A 14,696-nucleotide genomic window follows, 5' to 3' on the forward strand; every position below is an offset into this window, starting at 1 on the left:
AGAGCACACTATTCTGCTGTATGGTTTATTCATGACGGCAGGGATAATCAGACCCAGCAGACCAAAGGTTCATGTAAACAGCATAACCTGAAACTGGAGTAAGGCCAAAGGGTGTGGAGAACAGTAGACTAAGGTATTGTCTCTTTTTGTAATTGTTGGATCATGCTCATTTAAAGAGGTTTAGTGGAGTTTAAAGTGCTTACGCTTCTTTTTCATCATGATCTAATCTCTTCTAATCCTTTCCAAGCTTGCTATTTCGAATCAAGCTTTACTATGATACATGCAAGTGTTCAGTTCCTTTTAAAGGCTGAATGGATTTTAAATCAGCAGAATAAAATGTGTTGAAAGCTTCAGTGAAACTGGTTGATGGCGGACGGGAGCTTCATAGCTCAATATTCCTCCAAGTCTGCCTGTAATAAAAGAACATATACAGTCTATATAATGGAGTAATTGCATCTTGTATTAGGTGTGGCTGCCTCTGGTAATGCTCTCTGTCACAAAAGCATAGCTATCAGCGTGAAGGACATCAAGTACAGCTATACAAAAGAAATTACATTCAAAGCACTAGTACACACTCTCCATCTCCTGTCGGGAAATGCTGATTCAAAGTCCTCTGGTTCCTGTGTGGCTTTATTTGTGTGAACACGAATTTGACTAAATTAAAGTTAGGGATTATGTCAGGGATTAAGTTGTTCTGGGGATCCTATACTTCTCTTTTTTCTTGCATGAGTCTTTCCTCACAAAGGCAGCGAGTCAGAAACGTGCATATCTAAGTAATTAACCGTTTTGTTAGCAATCCCACACGAAAAAAAAAAAATCTTCACACTGGACCACAAATATAAGAGGGGATTATTTTCAGTCAGCTGTGAAATAATCATTTAAAAAGACTTCCATCATTGCTGCAATGTAAAGTCATGGAAAACTTGCAGTATATTTATTTTAAGGATAAAAAGACTTGTGTCACTGTTACAGATACAAAAAAAGAGAAATCTAAAATCAATAAATGATACAGAGGGAGAATTCATCCTAACATCCCACAGCCCAATTTACTGTTGAGGCTACTTGTTTACGAGATAGATGTGTGCGTGCTCAGCTCACCAGAAGGCGAGTATTCATTGTCATGGGGTTTGAGTTTTTGTGAGTTCACTGTTGTGTTTTGAGTAGGATTTATTTTTGGCTTCTTTGGGAGTTCTTTTCATCTTTGTTTTCCTGCTTTAAGTTGGGATTCTAATGGGATTCCTTTATATGTTGAGTCCTTAGTTCTTGTTAGTTTAAGTTACTGATGATTTTGTGGCGTTTGTTTTCGGTTAGTTTCCCTCTGTTCCCTTTCTGTCCCTCTGTCAGTGTTGTTTATGTGTTTGTCTTTTGCCTTGTTCAAGTTCATCTGTTACCCCTGTTTAGTTGTGTCTTACTTCCTGTTTTATTTTGTTAGCTGTTGGTCTTTTCTATAGTGTCTAGTTTTACTTTAGCGTTTTCATAATTAGTTTTAGCTTAGTCTTGTTGTTGTTGTTGTTGACGTTTCCATTCTCCCTAATTACCTCATGTGTATGTATAGCTTCAGTCTCTCATTCAGTTGTTGTCAGAGTGGCTGTTTATCTTTCCTGTTTGTCATCTCAGTATTTGTTCCCTCGTGTTTGTTCCCTTCTGTCTTCTGACTTTGAATTTTGCTGATTTTCAATTATGCTCATGGACGTCAGTAAACCACCAAATAAAGGTGTTTTTTTTAGTTTATTCTAGCCTGCATTTGTCTCATTTTCCCTGCATACAAAGCAAGTGCAAAAAAGTATACCTGCAGAAAAACACAATGAAACTATCAGTCATGGACTGGCCTCCCCAGAGCGCGGACCTCAACATTACTGAAGCGGTGTGGGATCATCTTGACAGATAATGGAACATAAGGCATCTAACATCCAAAGATGAGCTTTGAACGTCCTTCAAGACCTAAAGCCTAAAGAACTTATTCCTGAAGACCACTTAAAGAAATGACCAGAAAGCCTTCATTCAGGCTGCGTTGAAGAACAAAGGTGGTGATAACAAATATTGACTTTCAAGCTCATTAGAGTTGTACAAACTCTATTCTCGCCTTATATAGTGTGTTTCAATGTGTGTTTGCACATTTCAGTAACCTGCTCCACCTATTTCCCATTTTTCTAGCAAAATGCAAATAAGTGAAGGTTAACTCAACACTTTGTATCTTACTATAATTTACAAAATCTAAGTCTTTGTGTTTGTTGCTGTGGATCCTCTAAAACCTCTAGAAGAAGCACTTGATTTAAGAGCAGTTTCTTTTAATCTGTTCACATCAAAAACAAAAATAATACAGTGAAATTTATATTGAATTAATCAATGGATGCCACCACTAAACATTACCATGCTCTGTTAACCAGCTGATTTCGTTAAAATGTCTTATATTAACAGTAGTAATGTAGCAATGAAGAACTTAATTTCACGTCAGCATACAATTTGCTAACTTTTTATAAGCAGATATAAAAAAAGATGGATATTGTGTCCAAGGTGACATATTAAGTCAGCCACATTTTTCTAATAACAACAGGGGTTACAAAAAAGAGTTGTACAGAATGAATTGAGAAAATGACCTTTGAGTTAATGGTTTCTGATGTTAGTTTGAAGTCTTATTTAATACAGCAGGACCTTTATTTTACAAATAAGACTTTTATTTAAAAAGGGAAAGTAGCAGATATATCTTTATCCTGTGGCTACCTTGAGATTGACAGGTTTCTACTCTACAAGCATGCAGCTTCCTCCATTTCTAAGTATGATCCATCGCTTACTCATGAGCAAAATGGCAAAGACTAAAAAGCTCAACTTCAGCTTTTAAAACGGTAGTTCACAAACCGATGGTGAGATTATTGTAGCCACCTCCATCGTTTATGTGCAAACAGCAATGTTATGACTGTTCATGAGTCATGAAGGAGCAGTTTTGTTTTGGCATCTGAAGTTGTGTTTATGATGGATTATACTAGCGCTTACAATTGCACTGTGTGATGACAACCCAGAAAAGTCTATCCACTGAGGAACACAATGAGATACAGTTGCAAAGCTGCAAAAAAAGGTAGGTTACCCTTGTCGTAAGACATTTCTTTTTAACCCTTGTGTGGTGTTCGTATTTTTGTTACTCAGCCAGTGTTCATGGGTCTGGTGGACCCGCTAGAGTTTTGGCTTTCCAAATTAACACTATCAAACAATTTTATGTTAAATTACTCAACAGATGTTTACTTCATCCCAATTACAAGACATATGAACAGCAAACATGGTTAATTTTTTCCCTTTACCTTTGTTAGATCACATTTATGAATTAATGTGCTTCTCGTTTTTCTTTTATATAAAATGTTATAAATAAATCAGTTATAATCAAGTGGAGTGAGTGGAAAGACACAACACATTTACACGTGAAAAAATAATTGTTTAATTTTTCTTTTGAAAAAAACTGAACACGGGTCTCACAGACCCGAACACCATACAAGGGTTAAAGCTAAACTATATCTGTATGTTTCAAATGACAGAGTTTGCAATAAAAGCATCACAGGGGATATGCAGCATTCAGTGATTCAAAACTCAAAGGAAAAAATATAAAAACGTTTACCCTTTCCTTTCTTCGAGTACTCCTGACCTTAGCATTAGTTTCATGAACAAAACATGCAGATCTGAAGAGGTGCTATGTGTAAATACTGCTCCCTCTAATTAATGAGGCTTGATTCCTCTCGTTTGACGTTCATCTGTAAAAACAATTAACACTGCTCCTTTTCAACAAGGCAGAGGACATAAATCAAATGTTAACACAAGGCTGGAGAGTTCTCACTCAGTGTAATTAGGACAGCGAGAACCTAAAGGCCCTTAGCACTGTGCTTCATTATCAATTGACAACCTGTATGTCCCCTGACAGTGACTGATCTTCATAGGGAGCAGCCTGTGAATGCCTCTCCACATGGCAGGAATGTGGGGGGAAATGAGATTTGCAGCCTTTTGTCTCACTGAATAGATGTTGCTGTTCGCTGCTTTCTACCTGTGCAAATTCAATCAGCATGCACCTTTTGTTGTTCCGAACGCACATAAAATACAAGTTTACTTCCGAACGCTACTCTTGAAATTGTGCCATGGGAAATTTGATAGGATGATAATATTTACTACATTGAATAATTATGATGAGCTCAAACCTTGATTACTTTAGGGACATTAGGCAATCGCTCTAGGTTTAGGGATGCTCAAGAAGACAATAAATAAATACAACAGACATTTTCCACTTTGAAAATGTTTGTCTGCGTATACCCTCACAGGTAGCTTAAGTCCCTGATGATACAACTGAGGCTATAATGCATTCTACCTGAGTCTTTACCTCTACTCAATAATCCAGAGGAAATGTGTCATACATCTGTTTTAATGAACAGGAGAGTTCTGCATGAAGAATTTCCATAATTAATATAACAAATGTGAACTCAGCACTGTATCTGAACCTATTGTTATGAAGCAATTATAGCAGATGTGCATCCCACCCACAATGGTGCCCTTAGAAAACTGCCCTCCTTTAAGCAATACACAGAACCTTACAAATCTTAGACATTTTTTATGTTCATGCACTAGATGATACGGCGAGAATTTTTCCCCCCTTTTCAAAAGGGTGTCCTTTTGCTTTTTTTCCACAGTTGATAGATTAGAGTTTTTTTCTTCAAAGCCTCCCAAAGCTCTGTGTTTAATCACATTATGGCATTTCCCGCGCTGCCTCAGTATGGTTGCAGGGCTCAGGTTTAAAAAAACTGAGCAATGCGTTTCAATTTTTACCAGCAATTTGTACAATTCATGGTCTGCTGTCAGGGACGAAACACTGTATCACTCTCAGACTCCTCTCTTCTGTCATCAGCCCTGACATTAAAAGATAAGATTTGATCTAGATGGGATCTGATCTTTAACTAAGGCCATGGTCCCAGTCTATACAAAATTCCATTCATCACATCTTTAATCTTCCTCTGCTCTCCATCTGCACTTTTCACATGGAGTAACTTATACAGATTACAGTGTAATGTTTCTCTGCTGCTCTTTCTAGGGGATCAGTAAAATTCATTCCTTAATACTTCCACCAATGCCAGTAGGTAATGGCTATTAATGGTAACTTTAGCACTTCAGCAGCGACTTAAATTACAAACCTCAGTGCAACACCTACAATGACATTTCTGAGACGAGTAATTTTCTTATTAATATCTCAAAAGATGGGAAATCTAGACGATCTTCCAGGATTCAAAGCTTTAAATCCCACAATGGCAAAAACACGTAGCCAGAAAAGTGTTGGCACATCAGATCAGATACTGTAAGAGCCCAGTAGGGAGAAGAAGCTCCTGTGGTGTGACTACAATACATTTAATAATAAGAGCAATTCCAACTGTGCTTTGTGGAAAACATGAAAAAAAAAAATCAGCCTTAAAACAAAATCATCAAAAGCAGCCTACATGGTTGGGAAAACAAAAAAAAAAAGCCACATCCCACAGTACTCCAAAACCTCGATGGGGAAAAGACATTTTGTCTGGAACAATTGTAAAACAATCAAAAATACAAACTGACACTGAAGACAGTCGCTGCTCGCTGGAATTGTAGATACCTTATCACTGAAAAACAGGCTTCTTTCCCTGGATAACAGATCTGGATTTTGAGCACTTTCACATTAAAATATGGTAGAAGGGAGATTCATTTTGCAGCAGCTTCATGCAGACCGGCTGCTGATTGCTTAGATACATTATTAATAAACATGACAAATATCTATCAGACAAACTGAGAAAAGGTTAACCCAGCATTAACTGTTTATATTTCAAATTATTTTCCTCTGTTTATTAAAATGTATCAAGGTATAGATGAAAAACTGAAAGCGAAGCCTACTTAGGTTGAGTGTATTATGGGTGTTTTTTTATAATCTTACTAAAAATATAAGGAACACCAAACCTTAAAGGACCAAAATGATGGCCTAGTGATTGCAAACAGATTAAAGTTTTACTAAAGGGCTTATCGGTTTATCTGAAATGATGCAAAAAGCCCAGCGGCGCTTCACTGTAGTACACGGAGATCTGCACCAGACACACAGCAGATGTTCTGGGTGCAGTTCATCTGCAATATGTTAATACATTGTCTCAAAAGTGAAAGCCTGGCTGTCATCATCTCTGGATTAGGAGCGTTTCAAATGTCAGCACGTGAAGAATCTGTTAGAAACACCGTTTAAACGTGTTCCGCGGACTCAATGTCTAGACTGACACCCCCTAAACTCGCTCCATGGCAGAGCACTGTAATCCACTTCACTTGTGAATTGTTGCCATCATTTAAAAGGGACAATAATGGTCACTGTCACTGTATTAGTTTTACGACACTGACAGCGTGACAGAGTCCATTCATCACAATAGTCTCCAGAGGAGCCCCCGTTACATGATGACCCGCAAAACAGCAGAAAGGTTTACGGGAGTTTCACCTCAAATGAAGGAGAAAACAACACTCTGTCATTCATTCGGCACACAACACACTGACTCTAAACTACACAATGCATACAGTACATATAGACATGTGTATGTGCTGGTTATTAATAAGCACTGCTATGCAAATTGGTTTCTACCAGAAGCGCAGTGATATTAATAACTTGTCGTGACTGTGTGTAAAAGCAGAAGCTAAAATAAAAATTGTAAATTTCACTGCTGCAGGAAAAAAAAGATTGAGTTATCATCAAAGAGTTAGGTAACTTTTTTGGCGGATAAACCTTTGTTTACTGTATGAAGGCTTGATTTCATCCATTGGTCCATGTTTTTCTAGTTATCCAATACAGGGTTGTGAGGGGGGCTGGAGCATATGTAGATCTGTCTACCTTATAGGGCAAAATGAGGAAAGGTCTCCATGCTGTCCCAGGGCTAACACAAGAGACAACCATTTGCACTCACATCTATGACCAATTTAGATTTAAACTTAACCCCACTAATTGCATGTCTGGACTACCCAGATTCCAAACCAAGACCTTCTTGCTGGGAGGCAATGCTGCTAACCACTGCACCACTGTGCTGGCAGAGTTTTCATATTCTTTTAAAGGAGAGATTTTAAAAAATGACCAATTAATTTCTAACTCCTTCTCAGGAGATAACAACAGAGTAGGTGTGCAAGCCTCGGAGATCCCTGGCTCCTAGTGTACACGTGGAGAAGACAGCAACAGAGTAGTTGGTTTAGTACTTGTAATCCTGCCAAATCAAATATTTTAGAAAGGTGTCTCAAAAATATCCACGGTAACTTTTTGGATGCTTAGCCATAAATTAAAGTGGAAAAAAGTCCTTTTTTTTGACTGGGATTACCTACCGCTGTCTACTAATATAGTGTTTGTGAGTATAAGTATATACTTGATAGAGCTGCACGTAAGAACTCGGCATCCTCCGAGCTCCCTAATGCAACGTCCATGATTTCCGGAGGCGCCAAAGTAAGAATAGGTGCAGGTAATAGTCCAGAGACTTCACAGTGATCATCCCGATGCTCCTAAAAGGGTATTTCGAATAATGATAACACATCTGAAGCAGATCCCCCACTGTGTGCTGCCTATATGACTTTTAAAAAAAGCCATTCAGCATGGTTATGTTAATGAAGGAGCACGTATCTCTGGCTTTGACTGATGATGTGAAAATTGTAGCATCACTAACTGGAATCGGTTCACAAAGAGCTTCGGTCTGGCAGGAAGGAGGAAAGAGCGCTGGTGTAAAGGATACAGCAAGGTGAGATTTGTGGGAGAAAGATAGAGAGAAAGCACTTTGTTCATAAATTATAAAGCAAACAATGATACACGATAACCGCCAGCTTCCTTGTGCTTTCCTTTGAAGTTATAAATCAATACCACCCTCGATTAGGTACAATTATAGACTTTCTCACAGTATTGCATTTATGAGACAGACTGACAGTTTGACAGAGTCCATCAATCAACAGTCTCCGGAGAAATTACACAATACTGATACACGCTATATTTTCCTAAAGACAAATACAGGGTGTAGCAACAAAATCACAGCAACTGCTGCTGATATATTGTCGTGTTTCAATAGACTGTTCTTTGCAGGCTTCTTGTAGCGAAATAACAAGAAGTCATACAGCATCATGTACACTCATTGAAGGAAGAAAATGATAATAATAAAAAAAGCCAGGACCTGCATAAAAAGTCCTTGCTGCAATCTGGAAACATGCTTAAGGAAAATTGCGTAATGTAGTAGAAAAAAATAGCAAAGCGAGATATGAGTGAAGAGAATGTTCAGGACAAACTCATCTTTCCATAATCCCCTAGTCTCTGTGCTCCCACCCTCCTTTCCAACCTCCAATTACAAAGAGAAGAAATGCCCCGCTTCTTCACTCCACAGAAATACACAGGCTCTACATCAGAACTCAATTTGGTTTGGTAATGAGACTGCGCTTGTGCATTTCCCCATGCAGACAGCCCAATCTTCAATTGCCTGCACACATGGGGGCTTTTCTTAGCAGGAAGGCTCTGAGGAAATAGGCTGGTAAAAGTGTTGCCTTTTTTCATTTGGATGAAACTTACAGCTCACCTTGTGTAGTCTTTTGAAAAATGACCTTGAGAAATTTGTGATATCTGAAGACAACATACTTTTAAACTGAAGCCTTGAAGATTTATTTCTTTTTTGGATACAGAACATGGCATTATATGAAGTGATATAAAAGATTTTACAGAACGCCGGTCAAGGCACTGATTATGCCTTGAAATGCAGCATTTTCTCTTCACAAGCTGATAGTGCGGCGACTGTATCCCCAATGCAGAGCTTCACGGGTTTCTGATAACCCACTGTACAATGTTCTCTTACATTTACAGCACAATTTACTTAACCCTGCACTGTAAAAAAAAATTGTGATATAAAAGTATTTTACTGTATATTTTACAGGTTTGTACTGTTCTTCTAGAATATCATTAAATTCACATAAATAGACTGTGATTTTACGTCAAATGTAAATGAACGTAAAATCACTGTAAAGTAATAAAACATAATTTTCTTGTTTTTTAAATGTATCTGTCTATTAGGCCTGCCACGATTAGTCGACTAATCACGATTACGTCGACTATCAAAATCGTCGACGTGTCGTTTGAAGCTTTGTAAGATCCCAAAAGACGCAGGAATAAGTAGCAGGATTTAAGAGTGTAATAACGGACTGAAACAGAAGATGGCAGCACTGCATGTACAAGGATGCCAGCTGCCGTTAAACCCCGAAGAAGAAGAAGTAGCTCTGTCCCAGAATTCATAGCCAGCCCAGCTCAGTTTCCAACAATGGCGGCAGCTAGTTAGTTTTAATATTACACTTATTATTCTTTCTGGGTCACAAAATAAACGTTTAACATATTTTCAGGCGAGAACGTAGCTGTGTAAACCTCAAATATCTTCTCAGTTTATCAAGACACCACATATTTTCAAAAGCGCTCCGACGTTTTCCGAGACGTCTGTTACCCACTAGCTCGATAGCTAGCCGGGGGCAAGGCTCACTAGAGCCCGTGAGAACACCCACCGCCGTCTTTCGCTACACAGGTTAAACATATATAAGTCACTTAGATAACTTAACAATGTTATTGTTTGGCCTTTTTTTAATATTTTATTTGTTCCTGAGTAAGTCAGTTTGTCTGAGATTAAAGTTATAGTTTTTACACAGCTGAATAAACGTCACCAGGCAACTGATCATCAGAAGTGTGAGATGCTCGAGAATATACTCCGGTGTGCTGTTTTTCTTTTAGATAGCAAGGAGCAGATGGCTGAGTTTATTAAACTTCACCTAAACAATCTGCAAATTTCATTAAAATTTAATAAACTATCATCTTGTCTTTATTTTTAGTTAGCACTTACCTTAAACACTTAAAGCTGTAAGCTAATGATAGTTATATAAGAGCAGATGTATGCTGTACGTCTAATGGATGCATGATCTGATTAGTTGACTAATGCAAAAGTAATCGGTGACTAGTCAACTATCAAAATAATCGTTTGTGGCAGCCCTACTGTCTATACATATGCATATTTTGATTGTTAAAATACATTCACAAATGCATCATAATTTCACAAATATTTGTCCGTTATTTGAAAGATTGAACTGTTAAATCCAAATGTAATGCTATGGAAAAATATATAAAATGATTCGTATAAACTTTTTTTACAATGATTATCATTATTGTTAGTTAGGGTGATCGTGGCTCAAGAGTTGGCAGTTCGCCTTGTAATCAGAAGGTTGCCGGTTTGGGTCCCGGCTCGGACACTCTCGGTCGTTGTATCCTTGGGCAAGACACTTCACCTACCACCTAATGGTGATACCCTGAGGGGAATTATAAAGTGGAATTGTAAAGCGCTTTGAGGGTTTTATAAAGTGCTATATGAATGCAATCCATTGTTATTTAAACCAACTGTTAACTGTATATTTCTGTACATTTAAATATTATTATTCATATTGCCACATTCATTGACCTTTTTTATAGGTAGTTTCATTGTTTAATCACATTAAATAGTTCCCAATTTAATGTTTAAAAGCACTTGAAAAAGGCAAAATCCCATGTAAAATTAGGGCAACAAACTATATTGCCATTACTGAAAATAACCGTATTTTCATGGGAAAGTTATTTTCTGGTATTATTTTGTCATCCCAGCTGCCGGAATATTACTGTTTTTTTAGGATTTTTTTTTTTTTACGGTGTGCAAAGCCTGAACCGTTAAATAATTGTCAGAAAATTAGAATTTTTTAAAAAGTGGAGTGTTTATTGGACCTTAGGGCAAATAAAAAATAATAATTTAGTGTTTTATTTGTATCATGTTTGCTATAATTATTGCATTAAATGTGCTGGTTTTGCTTGTTCAGGGTTTTTCGGGGCAAAAACAGCCAAATATCACACTGCTGATGCACAAAAACTCACGTGTCTAATATGACACAGGGTTAAGGAGACAAAGAGAGTTCCCATAGCTCACATGAATGTTTTTTTAATTAAACTCCAAACCAATAACACCAGTAATTATTTTCAAATAGCCTGTGTTTTAAACAGTATGTAAGCTGGTCTGTTTGCTAATCATTTCTCAGATTCCAGGTCAGATTCCTCACCTGCATGGATGTACATGGAAACTTGGGATACTACACTACCTAAACTGGGCTGTTCCTCAAACAGTCTGTAGTTAGCATAAATGTATGTGCAAGTGGTGCAAAAATACTTATCTAATACAGTGGCTCTCAAAGAGGGCCGATAACGCTTTCAGAATTCTTTTTTTGAAAAATATCTCATAACAAATAAATAAATAAATACATCAAATTAAAAACAGGGTAAGGAATAAACACACAAATTACCATATTAAAAAGCTGTGCACAGCAGTCAAAAATAGTGTCTGGGTACAAGGATGAAGGTTTGTCACTATAAACAGAGTTTAAAGCTGAGACATATCAAACCTCAGCACAGTCTATGATGGCTTAACCCGAGCCAGCCAAAAATAAATCAGGCTACACAGTTAAAGATACTCGATTTAAGGCTTTTTTTTGGTCAGGTCAAAGCATGACTTGCCTGTGTGGCAGAACTGAGGCAACGGTGAAAAACAAGAAAAATGTGTTCAGGTTCTTGCCTCCTTTTCTTTGAAAACTTTGTTTACAGGTTAATCTTACTTTGAACACAAAAAACAAACAAACATTTTATTAAGTTAGTGTGACAAATTATCATTAGTTATCATAAGTTTGGAAAATATGTTGTGCTTTTAAACGAGATAAAGGGAAACCGATCACTGCCTGCAACTATGTCGAACTCAATGATCCAAAACCATCATTATACGCTTCTGCAACTTTTTAACATTTAAAATAGGCAAATATACAATGTAATACTTGCTTGTCCTACTTTTTAAAGATGTCCCAGAATGCCCTACCTTTCCATGCAAAGCACGAATCATCCAGATTACATGAAAGGGAAGTAAATCAAGTCTGATTTACACACACTTCAAGTAAAATTACTATCAGCTATACTTTTCAGTGTGTGCAAAGAGGATTGGACTTACATAGTCGTCATATGATTCATGTGTGACTGCTAACAGCGGGGGCCTGTATCCGACACTTGCTGCTGCTGCCCCTCTGGCTCTCGGGACTTGTACCTCCCTCGTCAAAACTGTCGTGGGAAGTTTGCTGTGTGCTGCCGTCGCTGTCCCCCGAGGTGTTGCCGCGCTCCTTCCCGCGCCTCTGTGGCCCCTGGTAAAGCAAAAAAAGCAAACAAACATGGCCTCAACATTGCCCTAAGAACCTTGCTGTGCAACACTCATAAATAAGCCACAGTAAATTAAGTGGGAAAGTGGAATTAAGAAGAAGAAAAACCCCTCAAACTATATTTAAATCCTTTTTAGTGCTGCATACGTCCACGCTGCCACAGCTGGTGGTTGCCTTACACTGTGCTCAGGTGAAACATAAGATAAACACAGCACTGGGGTAGATCTTGTTATGATCAGAAGGGTGACGAGTGTCACTTTGTGTTTTGTCTGCTCTGCAAACATGCCTGTGGGATGCAACATGGTTATTTCAAAAATGTGACAGAGCGATGTCATGTCTCCGTTTGCACGATAACACATCTGCCTGAAACCGCTGATTAATGTCAGGCTGCAGGCGGACAGGTATAGTTTTCAAATACAGCAAGTTGTTACTTGACATGCACCGGTGGAGAGCAAGGGCCAAAGGGCTGGGGCAGACATGAGGAATTTAAGGTAGGTTGTTTCTATATATAAAAGTCTGACTATCCAGCAGCTCGACTTCATGCTCGGTGTAGGGACTGCAGGGAGGATTTAACATTGCAAAGATGCCTATTTTCTGCTAACTTACATTTTTACAGCATGATACAGCTAGGGTATGGCAATTTGTCTTCCTCCAGCTTATTCTTCACTAGCTGGCAACCTATTGTGATCCAAAAATACAGACACTCAAATGGGAATTATTGGTGCATATTTTTAATGGAGATTTACAAAAATCGCTTATCATTGCAGCATAAGGGGAAAATCTGGAAAAGAAAGTGGTGGTACTGGTGGTGAATTGGGAGCGTCCCAATGTTGCTGGTGGATTTTGCTCATATGGATGTGCTGCCAGAAATAGGCCAGGCTTTCATGGCACACTCTACCTGGTTATTCCAGAGGGACTTTCATAGCTCACATAGATTAAGGTCAGTTTGCTCAACAATTAGATAAATAAATAATTCAAAAGGAGACTTATAGAGGGATGCGTGAACGTCTGATCCAATGAAATGCTCTGTAGCATTTATTGTTTCTGCATAGGCTGGCCTACAGGAGCTACGCGGAAAACAATTCACATTTTAAATTTTAAAAAAATGAAAAGAAACCATTAAAAAATATTAAATACAATATGATTAGGAATACTCACAACTGGTTTGCATAAAATACAGAAACATGTACAGGTGAACCAATTAATGTCAAAATTCACCATGAAGGTGGGTGCCTCATTGTTATTTTTTAACACATTTATTTTGTCATTCAGAGCAGGTTAGGTGCTAGGCTCTGTATTACCTGCAAATGCATAAAATTACACATTTTTATTGCATTGACTATTAGACATGAGAGATCTTGTTTTTCTTAAACCAGCCTTAAACCATGACGTAGCCCCTGTCATGTTTTACAGAAGAATATAGACTATAGATATGGAATATGGAGTACCAAAAGACCTTTTTGCTGCTGATTTTAAAATCAGTTGTTGTGTAATTTTTCATACCTCAGCCTTTTCTTCCTGTTTCCCTTGTTTAAGAATGGCTTTTTGACAGCTGTGCTTCCATGGTGATGATTTCTAATGAGGTTGGGCGAACAGTAGACGCATATTTCAGGTCCTGTATTCCATCTTTGCTGGATTTTTTGCTATTTCTTAAAGACATGACTTTGAGATACTGTTGCTGTAGATATACCAAGTTTTCAGCAACAAGCTCTTTAGGAATCACTTTGTTGGTGCAAAAATACTATTTTATGCCATTCATGGTAAATTCCAGTATTTTCGGATACTTCAGCTAAAGAAGTTTTAGCAGCAGCCAAGAAGTTACAAAGTAAAAAGTGCCTGAAGCAATTTAGAATTGTTTCTTGTGTAAACATGAGACTGGTTTGGGTGATTTTTTTATGCTTGAATGCTCCATAGGTCAGTATTAAGTGGCCTAACAAACAAGTGGTCAAGTACAAAGTCTGCGCTTAAAAACTGGTAATAAACCAGCCAGTGTCCAAAGGAAAAACTCGGAAAGACCTTCAAACATAAAAGTATAGTTTAAGAAGACTTGAAAAAATGCAGTTCAGAATATAAAGAAATGAAATGTGAGTTTGGCTTTTGCACAGATGTAAGCAAGTGAATTCATAAAAGAGTAGAAATAAAATGAAATGGTTTTAAATATCACACAAGAAACACACCAGTAAAAATGATAAAACACCAAAAATAAAAAATAATTTAAATAAACTAATAATTAGGATGAGAAGTGTCTGTATAAATATTATGTATTTATGTGTGCTTGTGAGTGTAATTAAAACTTTACCTTGTGGTTATTGCGGTTGTTGGTCGTAGACACCTCCCTTGAACACTCCTCCCTCTGCTTGATTCGTCAGAGCCGTTCAACAGGGATAACTCTCGGAGTTGTTCCTGCCTGATCTCGTCATTGTAATCCTGTGGAAACAAAATGCAGCACGTCTCGTAAGAAAACAAAACAGAGA

The 14,696-nt window shown here is 37.7% G+C and overlaps 1 protein-coding gene across 1 annotated transcript in view; it reads right to left on the reverse strand.

Moving 5' to 3' along the window:
- Positions 1 to 14,696, reverse strand: part of khdrbs2 (KH domain containing, RNA binding, signal transduction associated 2) — a 78,681-nt gene that overhangs the window by 23,381 nt on the left and 40,604 nt on the right. Inside the window, exons 5-6 of the mRNA XM_012920390.2 lie at positions 14,522 to 14,649; positions 12,021 to 12,207 (exon numbers count right to left, since the gene is read on the reverse strand). Coding sequence (XP_012775844.2) covers positions 12,021 to 12,207; positions 14,522 to 14,649 — 315 coding nt within the window. The remainder of the gene's footprint in view (positions 1 to 12,020; positions 12,208 to 14,521; positions 14,650 to 14,696) is intronic.

Source organism: Maylandia zebra, linkage group LG13, assembly GCF_041146795.1.
Source record: "Maylandia zebra isolate NMK-2024a linkage group LG13, Mzebra_GT3a, whole genome shotgun sequence".
NCBI lineage: Eukaryota > Metazoa > Chordata > Actinopteri > Cichliformes > Cichlidae > Maylandia > Maylandia zebra.